Raw genomic sequence first — 22,834 nt, 5'->3', positions numbered from 1 at the left:
ACTTCGTAGAGCAGATGCAAAGCCAAACGCTGTTTTCAAACTCATGACTTACCCCAGTCCAAGCCTTTTTCCCTCTTTCCCCCGTATGCACCCATATAAACCAGGCCAGTTCTTATTAAGGGAGCAGCCCTCTGCTTTAGTGTCTTTGACTCTTATCTGGTTCCAAAGGCCTCAGAGTCAGCCCATCTCTAATGGTTTCACTCCGATGGGTTAGAGCCTGGCTAGCGGGTTGCATGGAATGTTAACTTAGCATTTTTCACTTCCTGTTGATGGGCTGAAAATCCCTCATCCTCTCCCATCCTCCATCTCCTCCCGAATCTACCACCTGGCTCAGTGCTCTGCCTCCCTCCATGTCACATGCCCCATGCGCCGCCATCCTCCATCGCTTCCCAAATCTACCGCCCGGCTCAGTGCTCTGCCTCCCTCCATCTCACGTGCCCCCTGCTCTTCCCTTCCCCACTGCAGGGGAAACGCGGCAATGACCCTTCTGGTTCATGGGTACCACTCCACCCCCACCCCTGCCAATCGTCTCACAGCAGACGAATCTTTATTAGGCTCCCTTCTGTATTACGGGAGCCAGCATCCACAGCCCTTTTCTCTTGCGTGTGCAGAAAGCTGCTTGTGCCAGTGGAAGGGCTTCCGTGAGCAGAAAACCAGAACAGTCTGACCCAGTGGCAGCCAAGCACTTAGCACTGCCATGCAGAAGTCTTGGGTTTGATTCTCTGTCTGTACTGTCTTGCCCCCATTTGGTGGAGGCCGCAAGTGCTGAAATGGGAGTCTCTGAGTGAGAAGAATTTGTTCTCACCAGGAAAGAGTAGCCTAGGCCGTAGCATGGGTGGTGTGGCGGATGGTCTGTGTGTGTGTGGAGTGAGGGTGGGGGAGTCCGCTGAAGCCTGGGACAGGGCTGCAGGAGGCCTCAAAGGAAAATCACCTAGGACCATGCACATCATACAGAGTTGGCTGGTTGTACTAGGCTAGGTGTGTGCTGCACTTCACAAGCCAGTAAAAAGCAAAGGTCCCTGCCCTGTGACCTGACAGTTTGGGACAGCCTGGTTGCCAGAGAGACATGCAGCCAGCTTCACTCTTGGTGTCCCTACTCTTCCCTGGGTCTCGCCATCCCTGACGTCCCATTGAGGGGCTACTCAGAGTCAGAACTGGATAGCAACACCTTGGCATGCACTGGGTTTGGCCCTGCTCCACTGGCCATGCAGAGTGGATTACTGCGTTACTGCTGCCTGGGGAGCCCGTTAGCTGAGAAGTATGGAACCGGCCCATTAGTATAATGTGCTCTGGTTAGCACGTGCTTCTCAGTTACACTCCCTTTATAAACAGTGCCTGTCTCCTTTACCACAGAAGGCTGGAAGAGTGGGCACATCTGGGAGGCTTTCTTGGGTATAGCTCCATGTCTACATGCATGAGGGACTCAACTTTCTACATCCTTTTTTGTTTGGAGAGAGGAAGGGTGAGCTAGTGGTTAGGGCTCAAGCTTGGGACTCAAGGGAGACCCTGCAGACAGGTCCCAAGTCACTATGCTAGACTACAGTCCCAGGCCACAGAGAACATGCTTTCTCCTGAGTATAGTTTTTCCTTCTCCAGATCATCAGCCACTCTCCTTCCCACTGTAGGTCCCCTCCATTGATCATTGGCTGGCCTGCTAAATGGTCTGTATTTTTGCCTGGATGGGCACAATGTATAGTGCCCACCCAAGCAAAAATACAGTGGAACATCAGAGTTACAAACAACCTCCAGAATGGAGGTTGTTTGTAATTATGAAATGTTGGTAACTCTGAACAAAACAATATGGTTCTTCTTGAAAAAGTTTACAACCGAACATTGATTTCATACAGTTTTGAAACTTTACTATGCAGAAGAAAAATGCTGCTTTTAACCATCTTCTTTTAAATGAAGCAAGCACAGAAACAGTTTCTTTACCTTGTTAAATCTTTTTTTTAACTTTCCCTTTATTTTATTAGTAGTTTACGTTTAACACAGCAGTGTACTGTGTTTGCTTTTTGTCGTTGCTGCCTGATTGCTGTCACGGAGTGTGGGTGAGTCCGGGGCCTGCACCCCTCTTACTGGGATTCACTGTGACTCTCAGCCAGCCAGTAAAACGGAAGGTTTATTGGACAATAAGAACACAGTCTAAAACAGAGCTTGTACGTACAACCAGGACCCCTCAGTCAAGTCCTTCTGCGGGGCAGGGAGCTTAGACCCCAGCCCTGGGGTTCCCTGCGTTCTACCACCCAGCACCAAACTGAAACCAAAATCCCCCCAGCAGGCTCTCTCCTGCAGCCTTTGTCCAGTTTCCCAGGCAGAGGTGTTACCTCCCCCTCCCCCTTCTTGCTCAGGTTACAGGCTCTCAGGTCTCCCATCCCCAGTGAAACTCCCCTGCCACATTCCCAGGTCAACACTCCCCCCTCCCTGCCATGTCACATCTCTCCCCCCTTCGAGACTGAACTAAGCTGGGTCACTCTGACCAGTGACCTGGGGAAGTTCAGGGCACCCTCCCCATGACAACGCATCCACTATCATGTCGGCACTTCCCTTCACATGGACCATGTCCATGTCATAATCCTGCAGGAGCAGGCTCCACCTCAGGAGTTTGGCGTTGGATCCTTTCATCTGGTGCAGCCAGGTCAGGGGAGAGTGGTTGGTGTACACGGTGAAATGTCACCTGAAGAGATATGGGTTTAGTTTCTTGAAGGCCCACACCATGGCCAGGCATTCCTTCTCGATGGCCATGTAGTGTTGCTCCCAGGGTAGCAACTTCTTGCTCAGGTACACGATGGGGTGTCTCTCCCCCTTTTCATCCTCCTACATTAACACCACTCCCAGTCCCGTGTCTGAGGCATCGGTGAACACCATAAAGGGCTTGTCAAAGTCTGGGTTTGCCAGAACTGGGCCACTGACAAGAGCCTCCTTCAGCGCCCGGAAAGCCTCCTGGCACTGCTCGGTCCAGACCACCTTGTCTGGCTTCCCCTTCTTGCATAGCTCAGTGATGGGGGTGGCTATGGTGCTAAAGCGGGGCACAAACCTTCAATAGTATCTGCCAACCCAATAAAGGCTTGGGACCTGCTTTTTGGTGTGGGGAGCGGGCCAGTCTCTGATCACCTCCACCTTAGCTGGTTCCGGCTTTAGGTGGCCACTGCCCACCCGATGGCCCAGGTAAGATACTTCAGCCATCCCCACCTTGTACTTCCCAGCTTTTATGGTCTGCCCAGCAACCTGGAGTCGGTCCAGCACTTGTCTAACCTGGGACACATGGTCCTCCCAGGTCTGACTAAAGACACAGATGTCATCAATATATACCACAGCAAAACTCTCCATCCCCTTCAGTAGCTGATCCACCAGGCGCTGGAAGGTGGCCGGCGCTCCCTTGAGGCCGAAAGGCAGGGTCAGGAACTCATAGAGCCCCAGAGGGGTGATAAAGGCCAATTTCAGCTGGGCATCTGCATCCAGCGGCACTTGCCAGTAGCCCTTTGTAAGGTCCATGGTGGTAAGGTATCGAGCTCCTTCCAATTTGTCTAGGAGCTCATCAGGCCTGGGCATGGGGTAGGCATCAGATACAGTGATGGCATTGAGCTTCCGATAGTCCACCCAGAACCGGATCGACCCATCCTTTTTGGGGACCAGCACCACTGGCGAGGCCCTAGGGCTGGCAGATGGCTGGATCACCCCCAAAGCCAGCATGTCCCTGACCTCTCTTTCCAGGTCCTGAGCAGTTTTCCCTGTGACTCGGAAGGGGGATCATCTTTCTGCACCTGGTGGAGAGTCAGATTAGTGCATCCAGGCTGGTTGGAAAACAGCTGTCGGTACGGATGCAGCACCCCCCTGATCTCAGCTTGCTGAGCAGGGGTTAGCTGATTCGAGAGGGGAATTGTTTCCAGGGGTGAACCAGCTCTGGTCCCAGGTAACAGATCTACTAAAGGGTCATCTTCCTGCTCCTCCCAATGTCCACACACAGCCAACACCACATTCCCCCTGGCATAATATGGCTTCACATAGTACACCCGGCGGTGGTGCGCCCGGTTAGACAGCTCCACCACATAGTTTACCTCATTTAGCTGCTTGACAACCTTGAAAGGGCCCTCCCAGGCGGCCTGTAGTTTGTTCTTTCTCACGGGGATGAGAACCATCACCTGATCCCTGGTGGCGTAGGCACGGGCCCGCGCCGTGCAGTCATACCAGGCCTTCTGCTTCTTCTGGGCTCTGACCAGATTCTCCTTGGCCCGGCCCATGAGTTCAGCAAGTCTCTCTCGGAAGATCAGGACATACTCCACCACTGACTCTCCATTGGGAGTGGTCTTCCCCTCCCATTCGTCTCTCGTCAGGTCCAGGGGGCCCCTTACCCTCCTTCCATATAACAGTTCGAAAGGCGAAAATCCGATAGACTCCTGGGGTACCTCCCTGAACGCGAACAGCAGGTGAGGTAAGTACTTGTCCCAGTCCTGCGGGTGCTGGTTCATAAATGTTTTCAACATCATCTTTAGCGTCCCATTGAACCTCTCCACCAGCCCATTGGACTGGGGGTGATAAGCTGAGGCCCAGTTGTGCTGGACCCCACATTTCTCCCACAAGCACCGGAGCAGGGCCGACATGAATTTGGATCCTTGGTCTGTCAAGATTTCCTTGGGGAACCCCACTTGGCTGAAAACGGTCAGGAGCGCATCTGCCACGGTGTCTGCTTCAATGGAAGCTAAGGGCACTGCCTCGGGGTAGTGGGTGGCAAAATCTACCACCACCGGAATGTATTTCTTCCCCGACTGGGTCGTCTTGCTGAGAGGTCCCACTGTGTCCATGGCCACCTTCTGGAAAGGTTCCTCTATGATGGGCAAAGGTTTCAAAGCCGCTTTCCCCTTGTCCTGGGCCTTCCCCACCCTCTGACAGGGGTCGCAGGATTGGCAATACTGCCGGACAGTAAAAGTTCTGTAGCAACCTCTGCCGGGTGTGCCAGATTCCGTGGTGCCCTGAGAGGGGGATGTCATGGGCCAGGTACAGTAGCTTGCGGCGATACTTCTGGGGGACCACCAGCTGCCTCCTGATCCCACAGGACTCCACTTCCTCTGGGGGAGCCCATTCTCAGTACAGGAACCCCTTCTCCCACAGGAACCTCTCCTGGCAACCTCTCCTCATGGTCCATACCACACTGAGGTCGGCAAGGTCCCTGAGCTTCCGCAAGGAGGGATCTTTCTGCAACTTGGCCTGGAACTCAGCGGCTGGGGAAGGGATGGGGACTGGTTCCCTCTCATTGGCCGGGTCTGAGGCCACAGCCTCTCTGAGCTGTGTCCCTCGGCGCTCCCTCCCCACCAGGGTAGGGTCCTGCGCCTCCGGTGTGGTACCCTCCCCAAGGTAGGGGCGAAGTGCCCCTCTCTGGCTCTGGCTACGGGTCACAACCAGGACGGTCTGGGGCTTGCTTGGCCAGTCCCCTAGGTCCCCCCCCCATCAAAACCTCAGTGGGCAAATGGTGGTGCACCGCCACATCCTTGGGACCCTCCTTGGCCCCCCATTTCACAACCACGGGCACCTTGAATGGGGTCCCGCCCACCCCCATCAAGGTCAGGTAGGTGTTGGGCACCACCCGATCTGGGGCCAACACCTTGGGCCAGGCCAGCGTCACCTCCACGCCCGTATCCCAGTATCAATTGACCTTCCTCCGATCCATCTCCAGGGGAACAAGGCACTCTCTCCGGAGGGACAACCCTGCGCCCACCCTGTAAACCGAGCACCCTGAGTCCAGAGCATCCAGCCCTCTGGCGGAGCTGGCCTGGGGTACTCTTCCCTCCTGAGCAGGTGGTAAGCTGGCAGCCCCCCTTGCCTGGGCCGTCTGCCCCTCGTCCAGCTGGGTCCCCACCCAGTTAACCCTGGGTAGGTTGGGTCTGCTCAGTCTGTTCCTGAGCCTGGGGCACTGGGTCTGTACTGCCACAGTGATAGCAGCTCATGTCACGTTGGTCCCCTCGAGCGGGTCGGATGGTCCTGACGCCAGGCGTTCCCCTTGGGAGGGGGTTCTCTATATTTCCCCACTGGGAGGTCCCATGGTGACTCTCTCTCTGCATCATGGGGGGCCTGTTCTTTTGGGACTCCTCCCTGCTACTCCCTGACCAACTGTTCACCAACTCATTGGGGGTTCTCTAGCTTTTTGTCCACCAACCATAGCCTCAGGTCAGAAGGGCACTGTTCATACAGTTGCTCCAGTACAATTAGGTCAAGCAGGTCCTCTTTAGCTTGGACCCCAGCTGTCCACTTGCGGGCATATCCCTGCATTCGGTTGACCAGTTGTAGGTATATGACCTCAGGCGTTTTACGCTGAGTCTGGAACCTTTTCCGGTACATCTCGGGGGTCAGCCCAAACTCACGGAGCAGGGCCTTTTTGAACAGTTCTTAGTCCCCTGCCTCCGCCCCTGTCATTTGGCTGTACACCTCCATGGCTTTGGGGTCCAGTAAGGGGGTGAGAAACTGGAGCCTGTCTGCAGGGTCAACCCTGTGCATCTCGCGGGCATTCTCAAAGGCCGTCAGGAAGCTATCTATGTCCTCCCCCTCCTTATGCTGGGCCAGGAAGCACTTATCAAAGCTCCTTGCAGTCTTGGGTCCCCCCTCACTCACCGCAGCCGGGGCCCCACTGCTCCTCAGCCTGGCAGCTCCAGCTCATGCTGTCTCTGCTTCTCTTCATGCTGCCTCTGTTTCTTCTTCTCCTCCTGCTCATGCTGACGTTGCCTCTCCTTCTCCTACCGCTCATGCTGACGCTGCTTTTCATGATCCTCCAGCTCCCTCATTTTCATCTCCCTCTCCCATTCCAGCCGCCTCCACTCCAGGGATGGGGAGCTCCGCCGGGAAGATCCCCTGCTGGCTGACGGAGTCAGGGTGCCCTCGGTTCACTGGGCTTCCCCCAACCCCTCCCCTAGGCATAGGTAGGAAGGGTCTTGGGATATCCTCGGCAGCAGTCTGACCCCTCTCAGCCTGGTCAGGCCCCAGGGCCCACACTGTGTCCACTGGGCGACTTCCCTCAGGGATAGGGATCAGGTCATCTAAGCGATCCTTCTCCTCCAACTGGGCAATTAACTGTTCCTTGGTGGACCTCCCAATGTGCAGCTCCCTCTGCCTGCACAGCTCCACCAGGTCACTCTTAAGGCATTTAGCATACATCTCCCTGCTGGCCACTCGCAGGCCTGTGCAGCTTTCCACGGGTTCCAGGAAGAACCACTAGGGTGCCAGTCCTTCTTGAGGTCACCACCTCTTTGCCAGGGTCGAGCTGCAGACTCCTCCGCCCCTGGGACTGCTCGCTGCAATCCCCCGGGGGACCCTTTACTGCAAAAGTCCTTCTCTCTGGTCACGCACTCCCAGGGCTTAACCGCCCCCTGAAACTGTCTCTCTCTGAATCTTCAGCATGCCCGGTCCCCGTCAATCCCCCTTCGTTTTACTGTTCCCTAGTCACTTACTGCAGGAAGCGCCGTTCACGGGGTGCAGTACATCCCACCTCTCCCACCAGTTGTCACGGAGTGTGGGGGAGTCCGGGGCCTGCACCCCTCTTCCTGGGATTCACTGTGACTCTCAGCCAGCCAGTAAAACGGAAGGTTTATTGGACAAAAGGAACACAGTCTAAAACAGAGCTTGTACGTACAACCAGGACCCCTCAGTCAAGTCCTTCTGCGGGGCAGGGAGCTTAGACCCCAGCCCTGGGGTTCCCTGCGTTCCACCACCCAGCACCAAACTGAAACCAAAATCCCCCCAGCAGGCTCTCTCCTGCAGCCTTTGTCCAGTTTCCTGGACAGAGGTGTTACCTCCCCCTCCCCCTTCTGGCTCAGGTGACTGGCTCTCAGGTCTCCCATCTCCAGTGAAACTCCCCTGCCACATTCCCAGGTCAACACCTGCCCCTCCCTGCCCAATTGCGTACTTCCGGTTCCAAGTGAGGTGTGTGGTTGACAGGTCAGTTCATAACCCTGGTGTTGGTAATTCTGAGATTCTATTGTACAAGCCGTTTATCAGACGTGCCCCAGGGCTTCCTGCACCTGCAGCACCATGGACCGCTTGCCTTTGTCCACACCCGGTATCAGTGAACACCAGCTCCTGACCGACAGACTCTTTGACAGATGTTACTTGTGCAGCGGCTGAAGCGAGGATACTCATAACAAGAAGTGTGCATGGCAAAGGCTGGCTTTCACCATTGGCTGAGTGCCAGAAGGAAACTGACGCTCCCATGCCACAAACCTTGGCTACACCAGAGAACAAAGATTCAACAGGCTGCAAGGGAGAGGAAATAGTCTAGCTCCTCTTGCTTAGTGTGGGCGTGGAAGTTCTGTGCTGACAAGGCTTCCAAGACGCACTTTCCCTCGAGGGGGGATGGGCGTAGGTGTACAAGTGCAGAGGAGAGGTGGAGAGTGACGGGGGGACAGGCCGGCCTGTGTGGATTGCTGTGATCCTGTCTATCTAGACCCTTATCACTGCACTCCTAATGATGCGCACACCGTGGTTCGGTGCTAGTTTGGATTGGAGGCAGAGCAAAGTTCAGTGATTGCCGGGAATCTCCCTCATGCTGCAGGATTTTAAACAGCTGAAGGGCGCTCAGCAGCTGCTTGTGCACTTTGTGAGGCAGGTGTGCCCAGTTGCAGGTGAAAGACATTTGCAGATTAACTAGTGGGGCTGTGTGGTGTTAACCAGAGGGCATGAATGAACTGACAGGCTGCACACTCTGATGGGCAGGTAAAGAGGCTGTATTACGACAGGCATTTGGTTCTTAGTGGTACTGTTCCCGAAAAGAAGTGGTGGATGTTGATGGTCTGGCAGCACCGTGAAGAGTTACACACAGCATCATATATAACGATTTCCCACACTAACCCTGTTCCTTTTGCTTATACCGACCTCACGCTGTTTTGCAGAGGGGAAGTATGGTCTAGCAATTAAAATACAGGACTGAAAATCAAGTGACTTGGTTTCTAATTTGGCTCTATGACTGCTCACTGTGCAACCTGGGGCAAGTCACTTGATTATGAGTATTGCAGCAGTGCTTAAGAGCCCCATTCCAGGACCCCATTGTGCTAGGCGCTGTATGAACAAAGAACAAACCCTCCCTGTACCTCATTTTCCCTATCTGCTTAACAAGGATCAGGATATTTCTCAGCGAGGTGCTGGGAGGCTTGCTTCATGGGTGTTTGCAAAGGCCTTGGAGATCTTGGAGGGTACTCGCAGGAGAGGAAAGATTGATTTATTTTTCTGTTCCTTTCACTTTTTTTTCCCTACTCGTGCTTCTTTTAATTTTTTACTAAGGTAAAGCTACCATGATAGAACTGTGCCTTGTAACTTTATTCTATCTGCCTCTTGCAGAGGAAGCTGGGTGGGTACGTAACTGAGGAATTGTTCTTATCAGCTCTTCGAATGTTTTTTTCTAAAAAAAATCTTTAAGGAAAAGCGGTTGAGGAGACACCATCTCTCTCAGGGCCTGCTCCACCCTATTGCACTCCCATTGACTCGGGCTTTGGATCAGGCAGCCTGCAGCTTGTGTATAAGATCTTCATGGTCCCAATAGATGCCATGTGGGGCTTGGAACATCACTGGAGCCTCTGCAGGGTGGTGAGAAGCCAAGCAGGGACTGGCACATGTAGCAGGAACCACTGGAAACAGCCTCATGGCAAAGCAGTAGGGAGCCATAAAAGAGGAAACTCTCCAGCCATGTGCTGGCGTATTTATGACTGGAAAAGTTCTGGGTTGAAAAGGTCACGCGCACACGGCTGAAGGAGCTGCTGGGGAGCATCTCTAGAGGCTGACTCCCCGGCTGGTTTGTGTGCTGCTCTCTGGAATGACATACTCAGCTGGATAGGAAAAGAGCATTGCACTATCGCCTAGCAGCCTGGTGTAACATGAGAAGGAGCGCAGAGGGAAGGGTGGGTGACAGACAGGCAGGCAGAGAGAGGAAAGACTAGGCTGTGTATGTGGGAGGAGAGATAGGGGCCAGGGTTGTTGTATAAATCGGAGTAGCCCAGGGTAATCTCTGCAGCACCTCAGCATGGAGAGCCCATCTTCTTCCTACATCATCTCCTTATCCTGAAGGAAGGAGCTCGGAAGCTCTCAGCTGGAGACCAGCTGCAAAGGAGAGGGAGAAACATCTGGCAGCAAAGCATGGGTGTTACATTGGCTCATTCCTTCCTCTGAGCCCTCTCTAATTAAGGGCTGCCAGGTAGTTTTCAGTAAGCAAAGTGGCCTGCTTCTATGGGGACCAGGGTCCCAGACTAACCTTTCCCCCACCCCATTGTCCTTCCCTCCATGAGCAGAAAGACATGCACAATATCTCCTGCTGGGAATGTGAGGACATCTCCTCTCGCTCAAGATAACGGCCCAGCGACTTCTGACAGAGTCAGATGCCTCTGACAGCTGCACGGGAAGGCTTTGCGACCGGAGACACGCTGGGCCACGTGTGTGTGTGTTAAACTCCTCGGGGCCCAAGCAAGGGTTCGGACCCCTCTCCTCTTGGTTCAGGTGTCTTTTCCATGCTGAGTTTTGCGCCTACGTGTTGTAACGTAGGGTAGCCTCTACATTATTTCTATGTGTGCAGCATGATGCATTGTCAGCTCGTTCCCCTTCTGGGAGAGCACGCTTGGCCTTTGTTGTGAAAAGGCAGCCTCCAATAAGGCTGCACCTTAAACTGAACTTTCACAGTGAGTGCTGAACTGAAAATAAACAAGCTGGAGGAGAATTTCAGGCTGACCTTATTTTACCTTGAAGGCCGCAGGGTCTGGGTAGATATAATCCCAATTGGCATTTCTACTCCCCCTTCCTCAAGGATTTCAGAGCATTTAAGTCTCCCAGCCTACCCCCCACAAGGCATGGACATGGTATCATCAGCCTATTTCCCCCCTCCCTGAGCCAGTAGCCTAGTGGTGCAGGTCTCTCTTGGGCGAAGGGAGGCAGCGAGCATGCTGTGTCAACGCTGCCGCATTGGCTGAGCTAGAGTGTCTGTGTTCTGGCGAAGCTGGGGAGTTCAGCATGTCCCTCAGCCCAGGCTTCGGACAGTGTTTTCGTTTCCCGGCTCCTCAGTGCACACAATAGCCGGAATTGACGGCTCCACGTGAAATGCTTCCAGCTGGGCTCTGACACTGATGCCATGAGTGACTCATGTGTTTGCAGCATGAGGTCCGTGTGGTCAATAGCAAACTCATTAAGTGCACACGGGTTGCTCTGTGCAAATGGACAAATTGCTCATTCAGGTCAATAAGGCTCTGAGTGCTGCTGGGAGCATCGCCTGGGGAGGGGGACGCTTCATGTCCGTGTGCAGCTGACAGAGGCAGCAGCAGAGTCCCTGTATGGAGCCCGCTGGGCTGTAGGCCACTCTCCCTGCAACCTGGCATGCTACTGCTGTCCCCCCATGTGTTCCATTATAGTCTGTAAAACTGGGCCTGTGTGCTCCCTGCATCTTCCGTATCACATCTGCTCAGGTTGCTGGAACAAACAAAGTTTCTGTTGCCAGAGACAATGTAGCTGCAGAAGGGCAAGCTCTTGTTAAACAGAACTGTCAGCTCAGGGTCCAGTCCTGCAGTCCTGAGATGGGAAAACGGCCATTAAAGTCTAAAAGAGTTTTGCCTGCATATGGGTAGCAGGACTGAGACTCAAGTCTGAATTCCAGACCCCCGTCTCTTTTATGCCATGTAAATCTAGTATAAATCCTGCTGAAGCAAATAGGTTTAGGGCCAGATTCTCATCTCAGTTACACCAGTGTAAATCCAGAGCGACTCCATTGAAATCAAGGGAGTTATTCCAAGTTGCACAAGAGGAGGACTGGGCCCTTTGCATATTGTTGGCAAGATCTGGTGTGCATGTATGTACACATGGAAGAGAAAAGGCACGGCTTGATTCTCTGACTAACTGAGCAAATTTGATCTGGAAACACTGATGGAAAAGAAGTATCATTGTACAGTCACTCTTCTTGCTGTAACTGTATTTTAGTAGCACGTGTTTTGTTTCAGGCTAAATTCATTCCTGGGTCCTGAGTTTCAAAGGAGTTCAGGGTCAGGTTTTGAAATGCTCAGCACCCACAGCTAGGGCCAGGCTTTCCAAAAAACTCAGCTCCATGTAGGTACCTGAATACCTACATTTTTGGAAGATTTTTGGAAGAACTCCCCAGCCAGATGCAGTTGATGTGCTGACCCCATTTGAAAATCTCTGCCACTAATGCACTCTCCCTCAGTTTCCCCACCTGTAAAAGGGAGATCACAGGGCTTCTTCCTAGGGCCGTTGTGAGCAGAAACTTTGTGGCGGAAACCTGAGCACATGTGACTCAGAAGATGACGGGTGCACATGGGTGCATGGACAATGGCCAGTTTTGCAGTCACTTCACTGACCAGTTAGAAAGGAAGCCCAGCCCAATTTAATGACACTGCTTCCTTCCTTCTCTAGGAAGTTGCAAACCTTTCCTTCCCTGTTCCCTAAGCATCTGGCTTAAGATTCTGTTGGATGATGTGTGTGTTTGCATTCACTGCACTGGATTTGGTAGGGATCCTAGTTCTGTCTAGGGGCTGGAACGGGCAGGAAAGCTTTCCTGTGTGCTGGCTCTATCTTCCAGAGTTCTTTGGTGAGGGAGAGCAGCTTAGGAGCAGTGAAGTCACTTGGGCTCCTCATTCCTCTGCCCCCTAATGGTTGGAAAGCCCCCTCTCTCCTTGAAGAAAGAAAAGGAGTACTTGTGGCACCTTAGAGACTAACCAATTTATTTGAGCAAATAAATTGGTTAGTCTCTAAGGTGCCACAAGTACTCCTTTTCTTTTTGCGAATACAGACTAACACGGCTGTTACTCTGAACCCTCTCTCCTTGGTTTTCCACTTCACTGCTGATGTTCTGACCAAAGCAGACAGGATGGACCAGGCAGCACTGCTCCTGCATCAGCCACAAGGGGAGCTATAGAGCATTCCAAGCCCTGGCCTTCTCCCTGCAGGGCACAGAGGCTGGTGTGTTCTTCCTATGGCAAGGGAGCCCTGGCCTGGAAAGCTGTTGAGGGCTGATTCATCATGGAGCAGCTGCAGATTCAGCTCAGCAGGGGAGGCGTCTGACTGCCCGATGTGAACAGCGGGTCCCCTCCAAGGGTTCCATTTTCTAATTAGAGCCAGGGGAGGAAAAAAGAGGGTGATGGGGATTAATTATCTGCTACAGTTTGCTGGATAATTTTAAAAATATGCCTACAGGATTCATTTAGCCACAATGACTCAGGCCATCTGCTGCAACTGAGCCTGGCATTCGAGGGGGGAGCAGACTGTGAGAGCGATAAGGCGGGACTCTGAAGGGTTTAGAGAAGAGAGCGTACTCGCCATGTGACATGTCACTCCTCTCTGCCACCCACAAACACACCATGAAAAGTGCCTTTTAAAGTGGGTGGGGATGGAGAGCCCTTACCAGGCCTGAGCCCCTCAGGCACCTTAAGAAGGGTCTGCCATGCCTCCTAGACCCTTCCTAGAGAGAAATGGGGGTTTTGCCCCTGTTTTATAATACAGCTGCCTGGGCAGTCCTCTGCCATGCCATGGTCCCTGGCATCTCCTCCCCATCCCTGTGCAACTGCAGGATCTGGAACACAGAAATTTCCCAGCCTGCATGAGACCAGAGGTCTGTCTAGCCCCATAGCCAATCAGTGGCACTGGCCAGTACTAGCTGCTTCTGAAGAAGAAGATTGCCATGGGATTTGGAAAACTCAGACTCCAGCGTAAGTGAGGATGCACACAATTGACTGGGGAGGTTGGAGATATGTTGGAGCCCAGCACAGAGTCAGCTGAGCCCCTGAATTCATAAGAACCAGGGGGAAAGTTTGCTGTGTAGGAAGGTTGCTGGCCAGCCAAGTGATGATATTGCAATTGTGGTTTTTTTTATACCGGTCTTAATGTAGCTGGCTTGGTCAGTGGGATGCCTTGCCAAACTGGAAAGTTTCCAGTTTACCAGAAAATCCAGTTTACCAGGAAATGCAGTTATGTAAAGTATGTAGGTTACAATACAACTTACAGGTAGCATCTGTAACTATAGCATGGCAGGGCTAGAGAGCCAGTAAAGACTAAGTCTGGGGGAGAATGACTGATCATAAAAAGAACTGGCTGGTTTAAGTGGTAGGATTTGATTGGTTGCTTTTTAAGAGAAGAGCTGCGAGTCATAGGCCAGGGAGAAAAGACAGGTCTGGAGAAAGCATTTGAAGAGAGCCAGGAACCACCCAGTTCCTGACCGTAGGGATAGCATAAGCAAAATACTTCTACTATGGAGAATGAAGGTCAGAGCTGCTGCTTGTCCCAGATATTAAGGGATTACACTAGTTTTAACTTGGCTCCTGTATTTTGCAGGCTGCACTTGTAGGATGTTCACAGGTCCTAGCAATCACTTCTGGGGCCTGTGAAACATCATCACACAGGAACATTGCAAGTGACATAAAGCTTGGTGGAATGGTAAATAATGATGAAGACAGGGCAGTCATATAGAGCAATCTGGATCGCTTGGTAAACTGGGCTCATCCAAACAAAATGTGTTTTAAGGCAGTCAAAGACAAAGTCATACCCTTAGGAACAAGGAATGGAGGCCATATCTATATATTGGGGGATTGTATCCTTCACTCTGAAAATAATCTAGGGGTCAGAGTGTACAAGCAACTCAACATGAGCTCCCAGTGCAATGCTGTGGCAAAAAAGGGCTAGTGCAAACCTTGGATGTATAAACAGGAGAGTAGTAAGTAGGAGGAGGGAGTTGACATTACCACAGAAAAACGGCCATACTGGGTCAGACCAATGATCCGTCTAGCCCAGTATCCTGTCTTCCAACTGTGGCCAGTGCCAGGTGCTTCAGAGAGAATGAACAGAACAGGCAATCATCGAGTGATCCATCCCCTGTCATCCACTCCCAGTTTCGGGCACTTAGAGCCTTAGGGACACCCAGAGCATGGGATTGCATCCCTGACCATCTTATCTAATAGCCACTGATGGACCTATCCTCCATGAACTGATCTAATTCTTTCTTGAACCCTGTTATAATTTTGACCATCACAACATCCACTCTGTATACGGCATGCGTGAGACTGATACTGGCTGCTTTTTGGAAGAGATGTTTTAGCCAAACATAAGTCATTGGGCTCAATACAGGGGTAACGGAATGTAATTTAATGGCCTGTGCAGGGGTGAAAGTAAGTCTAGGGACTTACTGGTACAGGGCTGGGCTGGGGCCGGCTCTGGCCCCCGGAGAGGGCGGGGCCTCGGGCAGAAGGGGTGGGGCTGGGGGAGGTCAGAGCCAGCCCCGGCCTACCCTGTACTGGCAAGTGCCTCCTTCCCCCTCCCCGGAGTAACAGCGGCAGCTGTGGCCTCTGGCAGTGGTTTAAAGGGCCCTAGGCGGTAGCAGCAGCTGGAGCCCCGGGCCCTTTAAATCTTCCCCGGAGCCCCGCCGCCACTTCCCCAGGGCTCCAGCAGCAGGGCTCCGGGGACAGGGCTCCGGCCGCCACTACCTCCCCGGGCCCTTTAAATCGCCACCCCAGCCCCGTCGCCACTTCCCCAGGGCTCCGGCAGCAGGACTCCGGGGACAGGGCTCCGGCCACCACTACCTCCCCGGGCCCTTTAAATCGCCACCCCAGCCCCGTCGCCACTTCCCCAGGGCTCCGGCAGCAGGGCTCCGGGGACAGGGCTCCGGCCGCCACTACCTCCCCGGGCCCTTTAAATCGCCACCCCAGCCCCGTCGCCACTTCCCCAGGGCTCCAGCAGCAGGGCTCCGGCCGCCACTACCTCCCCGGGCCCTTTAAATCGCCACCCCAGCCCCGCCGCCACTTCCCCAGGGCTCCGGCAGCAGGGCTCCGGGGACAGGGTTCCGGCCGCCACTACCTCCCCGGGCCCTTTAAATCGCCACCCCAGCCCCGTCGCCGCTACCCCAGGGCTCTGGCAGCAATTTAAAGGGCCAGGGGCTCCACCCGCTGCTGGGAGCCGCAGACCTTTAAATTGCACCTGGGGAAGCCGATCTACCCCGGTACAGCGCGCTGGCTCTTGCCGGTACGCCGTACCGGGGCATACCGGCTTACTTTCACCTCTGGGCCTGTGCGATACGGTCAGACTAGGTGATCAAATGGTCCCTTCTGCTCTTAAACTCCACGAATATATGAAGTGCCATAATGGATCAGACCCAAGGTCTATCCAGTCCAGAATTCTGATTCTGCCAGTGGTCAGTAAGAGGTGCTTCAGAAGAAGGTGCAAGAAGGTGCACCAGGGGAGAGGCAGTGATGGGATAAGCTGCCCCAGGGAAAGCTGTCTCCTGACCCTGGCCAGCTAGCGTTCAGATTTTGCCAAGGCATGAGTGTTTACCTTCCTTCTAAAACTCCTGTTAGTTTTATAATATTTACTATTGTAAATCTGGATATTCTTGTTATCCATAAACATGAGTATCCAATCCTTTTTGCTCACCGCTAGCATTTTATTTATTTATTTTGCTATTTGCTATCCTGGTAGCTGATTTCAATAAGAGATTGCATATTGGGGTTAGCACCTCAGTCTCTTCATTGACAAATTCCGTCACAGCTCTAGATGCCCTCATCTGGGTCTGGTGATCCATTGACAGCACCTCATCTTTATTACCAGGAAAGATTAGATCTGGGGTACCCATCTCCTCAACATCTTCTGTGGTGCAGACTGATGCAAAGCAACCGCATAGCTGAGATTATGTCAAGATAGCTGAGTTTGCCCATTAGATAAAGTCAACCTTCCCACCAATCCTAGCAGACTGGGTAGATTTGGGAGACTATAGGAATAAATCTGGCATTCAAGGAGTTTAGGAGCAGATTGGAAACTAAGAAGAGATGAGGACAGCTGTATGGAGGAAGAGAGGAGATATCCAGTCTGCTAAGAATCTACAGCTCTATATCTTAACCCAACAAAAGCGAAACAATTCCAAATGAAAGCCGCCTCTTCCGTCTCTCATTGTGCCCAGTTGTTATACCCCATCTGGTATATAACTTACTCACTGTTCTCACACTCCTGTGCTAGTGACAGTGGCAGCTTTAGCTCAGATGTTGGTTGCTTTCCTCCCAGATTAAATCAAACCCACACAAGCGATATTACTTAGGGTTTTGTTCAATATTTAGCAACTATGGGTATTGTGATGGGGGCGAGGCCAGATGGCTATAGAAAAGTAGTGGGAGATAGATATATTAGCTCCAGGCTGAACAAATCCCTGGTACCAGGTTAAATGAAATGGAAGCTGCTCCAGGTCAATTAAGACACCTGGGGCCAATTAAGAACTTTCCAGAAGGCAGGGAGAATGCTAGGTTGATTAGGACACCTGAAGCCAATCAGGGGCTGGCTGAAACTAGTTAAGAGCCTCCTAGTCAGTCAGGTGGGTATGCATGTCAGGAGTTGTAGGAGGAAGTTGTGCTATTGGAGAGGCTGAGTAGTACACACCATATCAGGCACAAGGAAGGAGGCCCTGAGGTAAGGGTGAAGTGGAGCTTGAGGAAGTGAGGACTGCTGTGGGGGAAGTAGCCCAGGGAATTGTACATGTTATGTTTCTAAAAGGTCAGCTACCATAGCTGATACTATTAGGGTCCCTGGGCTGGAGCCCGGAGTAGAGGGTTGGCCTGGACTCCCCACCCCCCGCACCTTTGCCCCCTGATTAATCACTGAGACTGGAAGACAACAGAGACTGTGTAAGGAAGAATAACTTCTCCTCACTTCCCTTGCTGGCTTATGATGAAAATGGCTCAGTAGACTGTCACCCTTCGCTCTAGAGAAAGAAGGGTTACGTGGAGGATCACAGTGAGCCTCTGAGGCTAGCGAAATCTGCCAGGAAACGCGGGACCCACGGAGGCAAGGACAGAGCTTTGTCACAGTATGTCTATGCTGCAATTAGACACCTGTGGCTGGCTCATGCCAGCTGACTCGGGCTCGTGCTAAGGGGCTGTTTAATTGCAGGGGAGACATTCTGGCTGGGGCCTGGGCTCTAGGACCCTGCAGTGAGGGAGGGACCCTAACATCTACACTGCAATTAAACAGTCCCTTAGCCCAAGTCAGGTGGCACGGGCCAGCCGCAGCTGTCTAATTGCACTGTAGGAATACCCCAAGTCTGAGTATGCTGCATGCCACATTAGCTTTTCTAATATTCCTTTTCTGTGCACCACTCAGTGTGCTATTAATAGAACAGATGGCATTTAGCAGCCTTATATGAAAAGTAATTATCTAAGGGAATGGAAGAAGGAAAAAAAAGGAATCATCCGGAAAGCAACAAGTTGCAATATGGCCGGACAAATCTCTCTCCCTCATCTCTTCCCCTGGCCCAGGTTGTGCAGTGTGAGGCAGTGGAAATTTTCCCATTTCCTCCACAATAGGTATCATTTTACCAAATAAACAGAGAGAAAGGGGTTTTGATTTCCTGTTGATGACTTCATTTCCCCTATCTCTGTATTTATGGAATCCCTGTGCCTATCTCTGTTCTGGAAGCTGTTTCCCTCTGTATCACAAGAGATGTATTTCCCAGAGAAGCTATGAGTCCAGGCTCTGGCTCTGTTGTCATTGAGATAACTGGCATTAAAAATATATCCAACTAGCAGGTTTTTCCACTAGTTAGTTCACTCCCTATTCCCTGACCCCTTCCCCATCTCAAAAACACAGATTCCATCACACTGCAACACTATTGCCTGGGTGACATATTTTGGAGGGTAACATCAGACTCCAAACAATGGACCTGGCTCAGTGAGGGTCTCAGCAGTCTCCTCTCACACTGAATTCAATGGGAGTTGAGGGCACTGTGTGGTTCACAGACACTACTCAGCCCCTCTGAGGGCCATGGGTTGTTTTCCTTCCATATTTCTTTCTTTCTTTGCTTGCTCACTTTATTTTTTATTTGCATTCCACCCCTACCCCCATCATGACAATTCACCAGAGGCTTATGCCCATTAGCAGTGCTCATCTCAGTCAAACTCAGGTTATACAGCTCCCAATACTGAGAGAATTCTCCATCAGTTTTAGCAAGGCAACTTTTCTCTACCAATGGTTTTCAACGTGTGGTCCATGGATCCGTGGTCTGCAGACAGCGTCTAAGATTTCCAAAGGGGTCCGCACCTCCATATGACATTTTTTAGGAGTCCACAAATAAAAAAAGGTTGAAAACCACTGTCTTGTACTAGCCAATTGTAAATCTCAGACTCTGGGTTTGGGTTTTTTTTGTCCATTTAAAATGGATTGTGGATATAACCCCTGCACTTTAGCACCATACAAGAAGGAAACACAAGCTTCCTTTCAAAATTGGTGCCAAGGCCACTGGTACAGGTCAGCAGCACTGGATCCTGTATAACAATAGTTTCCTTTTCCCAAAGACTCAGTGTAGATCTGAAAATGGCAAGGGCCTACTACTAAGGATGTGAAATTAGCATCACAAGAAAGGCAATTTGAGCTGTGAACCCATGTGAGCTCATGCCGTTGTCTAACTCACTTGGAATGTATAACTGGGCTAATTTACCATGGGCTTCCAAAGAAAGTTGCACTCATGTATTTTTGAGCAATCTCACGTTATCAATGCAATAAGCATCTACATTATTTTTAAACCTGTAATGGCAAGGAGGCATAGTGCAAACCTCTCAGAACTGTTTGTGGTTTACCAGTTCCTTGTAAAGAATTCAAGACACGAGCATTATTCTTTTTAAAGGGAGGCTGTAATGTCTGACAAGTTATTTGTAGCTTAAAATACCATGTTGCTGTTTTAAAGGATGCATTAATCAGCTTGTTTAAACAATCATGATTTTCTTTTTTTAAGGAAGTCCTTCCACGTATTAGTAATAAAGCCTCAGATTATTAAAACTGGGTAAAAAACAAATCACCTTTCCTGCTGCTGCTTTCATATGGCTTAAAACCAGCAGTGTTAAATACCCAATCTAGGCTGGCAATCCATTTGTTTGCTTCATGTGGTCTGTCCTGTTAGATGCTAGGGCACAACCAATGTCATCAGATCAACAACTGAACATCACTCAGTGAAGTCCTGGATTGGACAGCAGTGGAAATCAGCTGTGCTTTACACTTTTCATTCATTTGCCTTTTGGATTTCTGGCGCTTTAGACAGCTTTGGGCTAGTCTGTTTTGCTTTTGGGTTCCTGTGTGCTAGGACAAGTCTCTTTGGTGTTTGGGGGTGGAAAGTCATTAAGAATTTTAAAATAAAATAAATCTGTAGATGCACCCCTATTGCAGCAATGGAGGGTTATACCCGGCCTGCTCCTTTCCACATCGCTTCCCCCATGGCCTAGCAGAAAAAGAGTTAAATTGGGTCTGTTTTATGCTACTTTTCCTGCTACTGTCTCTGAACAAATTCAGTGGGTTAGGGTAGCACAGTCAAAATGATTCTGAGGGAATCATTGGTTGGGAGAATGACAAGACAGAGGGCCAGATTCTGCCACCCCTACTCCGATGCTATGGGGTGATGAGCTCAGTGTAAGAATCTACCTAGAATGGAACAGAATGTGCTGAGTAGTAGCCTTCTCTGCGGTTACACATACCCAGTCTGAGTAAAGGCGGTAGTATCTGAATCACAATGGGAAGGGGAAAGCAGAAGGGGAGGGGCAACATCTGAGAAGAGGGGAGGCAGACAGTGACAAAACAGAGTCACAAGCTGCACCAGGGCTCTAGGGCCAGAGTATATCAGTCTGAAACCACCGAATTGTGGAAGACTCAGTCCCCAGGGAGATGCAGCATGTCTCACTGCTCTATAGCAATCTCTGATCAGCTGCAGGAACCTGCACTGATGCTATACTGATGGGCCTAGTCTAACCAGTTAGACAGAGTGAGAGGATCATAAGGGACTGTCCTACAGAAAGGCGGTTACTGGCACAGCAGGGCTTGAAGCTGTTGGAGGAGGGAGTACAAGGGGGAATTGGGGAGGTAAAGCAAAGGAGGAAGGTCCTGTGTAATCCAAAGAAGGTTGGAAAGCATGAGGCCTTATCTATGCACTAAAGTTGCACTGGTTTAACTCACTGAATTGGTGCAATCCTTGAGGCCCGCTCTACACCCATTGTTTGGCCTGACTGAACTAATTCTGCGATGGCTATGGTTTTCTACCACCCTCCCCCAGTGTGGGTCTGGTTAAGCTGGTTATAGGAGGGTAGCTTATTCCCCTGTACTTAACTGATTTAGGAGTGTCCACATAAGGGAATTGCACCCCATTTAACTACAGGCGGTTAAATCAGTGTCTAAACCCATTTTAGTTACTGTTGGGTGTAGACAAAACCTGAAACAAAGAGGGGGACCAAGAAGAGTAGAGGCGGAAGCGGTGGGGAGAAGTGTGGAAATACAGGGAGACTGGCAGAAATAAAGGGGGGGGCGGGTATAGAGGCAACGGGGAAAGCCTATGTCAGTACTGGGTACAGCGAATGAGTTCCCCCCACGGGGGAAAGGGGCTGCAGGGTGGCATGTTCCCTGTCTATAGTGGCAGGAGGTGATTTCTCCCCGTGGCAGGGAATGTGCGAATGGGGCACCCCCAATGGTAAACAGCATCAGCCCAGCTCTACCCAGATGAGCTCCCGGGTCCTTGCTCGCCCGCCCCAGCCAGCTCGCCTCGCGCAGCGCGTTTGCAAACACCGGCACGACCCACTTGCACTTCCTCGGGGAGCGGGGCGCGATCGCCGCCCTCCCGCTCTGTTGCTCCCCCCTCTCCCGGGGGCGGCGAGTCAGCAGCCGGGCGGTAGCGAGGTGGCTGTGCCCCCCGGTCCCCGAGCTGGGAGGCAGGTTTGACGGGCGTGCCGAGCAGCCAGTGCGAGGAGGGGAGGCTGGGCTCCGCTCGCACGGGCTGGGGCTGGGGCTGTGCCCTGGGTGTGCGAGCGAGCGGGGAGGGCTCCTTCCCTCGGCCCTTCCTCCATTCATTCAGCCCGAGCCTGCGAGCGGGAGGGGGCCCCAGAGGGGCTCCGGCGAGCTCGGCAGCGAACCCAGCCCGCGGTCGCTGAGATCCTGCTGTCCGGCCGGCCAGGGGCTCGGCAGGAGTTTGGCCGCAGCGCCGCCACCCCCAGCCGGGGGCTTTATTTGGGGAGGGGGTGGGGGCAGCGCGCCGCGATGTCAGACCCGGCGGTGAACGCGCACTTGGAGGGCATCATCTCCGACTTCGAAGGTAGGAGCCTGCGCCGGGGGGCAGCCCCCGAGCACTCCCGGGGGGGGTCCCCACTTAGCGCTGGGTGGGATATTGCTGTCTGCCCCTCCCCCCCGCGCCCCGGCTTGCGTAGGGGCAGCAGGAGGTAGCGCCTGGGTGGAGGCTGGATTGGGGGGATCTGCCGGGACGTGAGGCGGGGCCCGCTGGCCCCTAGGCTGGAGGAGCGCACGGGGCTGCTTGCGCGCTGGTTACTTTCCAAGCGGGCGCTTCAGCCAGGACGCTCCGGGCTGGGCTGGGTCTGCGGGGCGGCCCTTGCAGCGGGTCCCCTCTCTGCCCTTGGGGCCGGCTAGCGGCGGGGGGTGGCGCAGGGCAGGGGGTCGCTAGCTCCGGTGAGTGGCAGGCGGAGTCCCCGGGGACTGGAGGGTCTCAGCGCTGTAGCTGCCTTGGGGGCTCTGTGCGCCCCAAGCCTCAGCAGAGGCCGGGCTCTCAAGGGGACAGGACAACAGCCGGCAGCTTCCGCCGCCCCCCCCGTCTTTGCGTCTTCTTCCCCGCCGTTGTGCCTGCTCGGGCCGGGCCTGCCACCGCTCCAGGCTCCAGTCATCCGGGGCTGGGGTGGATCCAAGGGCCAGCGTTGCCTCCAACCTCCTGTTGAGCTGTGTCTGGGGCAGCCTCCTTGGCAGTGCAGGGAGTGAGGCCCTTCTGTTCCTGGGTCCTCTCCAGAGGGGGATTATTGCCAGCTCCTCCCCTTCCCCCCAACCAGAAAGAGACCTGGAAATATTTCCGTTATTCCAGCAGCATCTG

General features: G+C 52.7%; 1 protein-coding gene across 3 annotated transcripts in view; it reads left to right on the top strand.

Annotated features, from left to right (window-relative positions):
- SEPTIN9 (septin 9) overlaps window positions 1–22,834 on the top strand; it is a 259,220-nt gene that overhangs the window by 93,193 nt on the left and 143,193 nt on the right. Inside the window, exon 1 of one of the 3 annotated variants that reach the window (XM_084647131.1) lies at window positions 21,780–22,054. The exons of the other annotated variants lie outside the window; for them this stretch is intronic. Coding sequence (XP_084503257.1) covers window positions 22,000–22,054 — 55 coding nt within the window. The 5' untranslated portion in view covers window positions 21,780–21,999. Of the gene's footprint in view, window positions 1–21,779; window positions 22,055–22,834 lie in introns of those variants that run through there. 3 annotated transcript variants of the gene reach the window in all.

This window comes from Lepidochelys olivacea (assembly GCF_965140295.1).
Source record: "Lepidochelys olivacea isolate rLepOli2 genome assembly, chromosome: 14".
In the NCBI taxonomy this organism is placed as follows: domain Eukaryota; kingdom Metazoa; phylum Chordata; order Testudines; family Cheloniidae; genus Lepidochelys; species Lepidochelys olivacea.
This window is presented reverse-complemented; position numbering and strand designations above follow the sequence as displayed.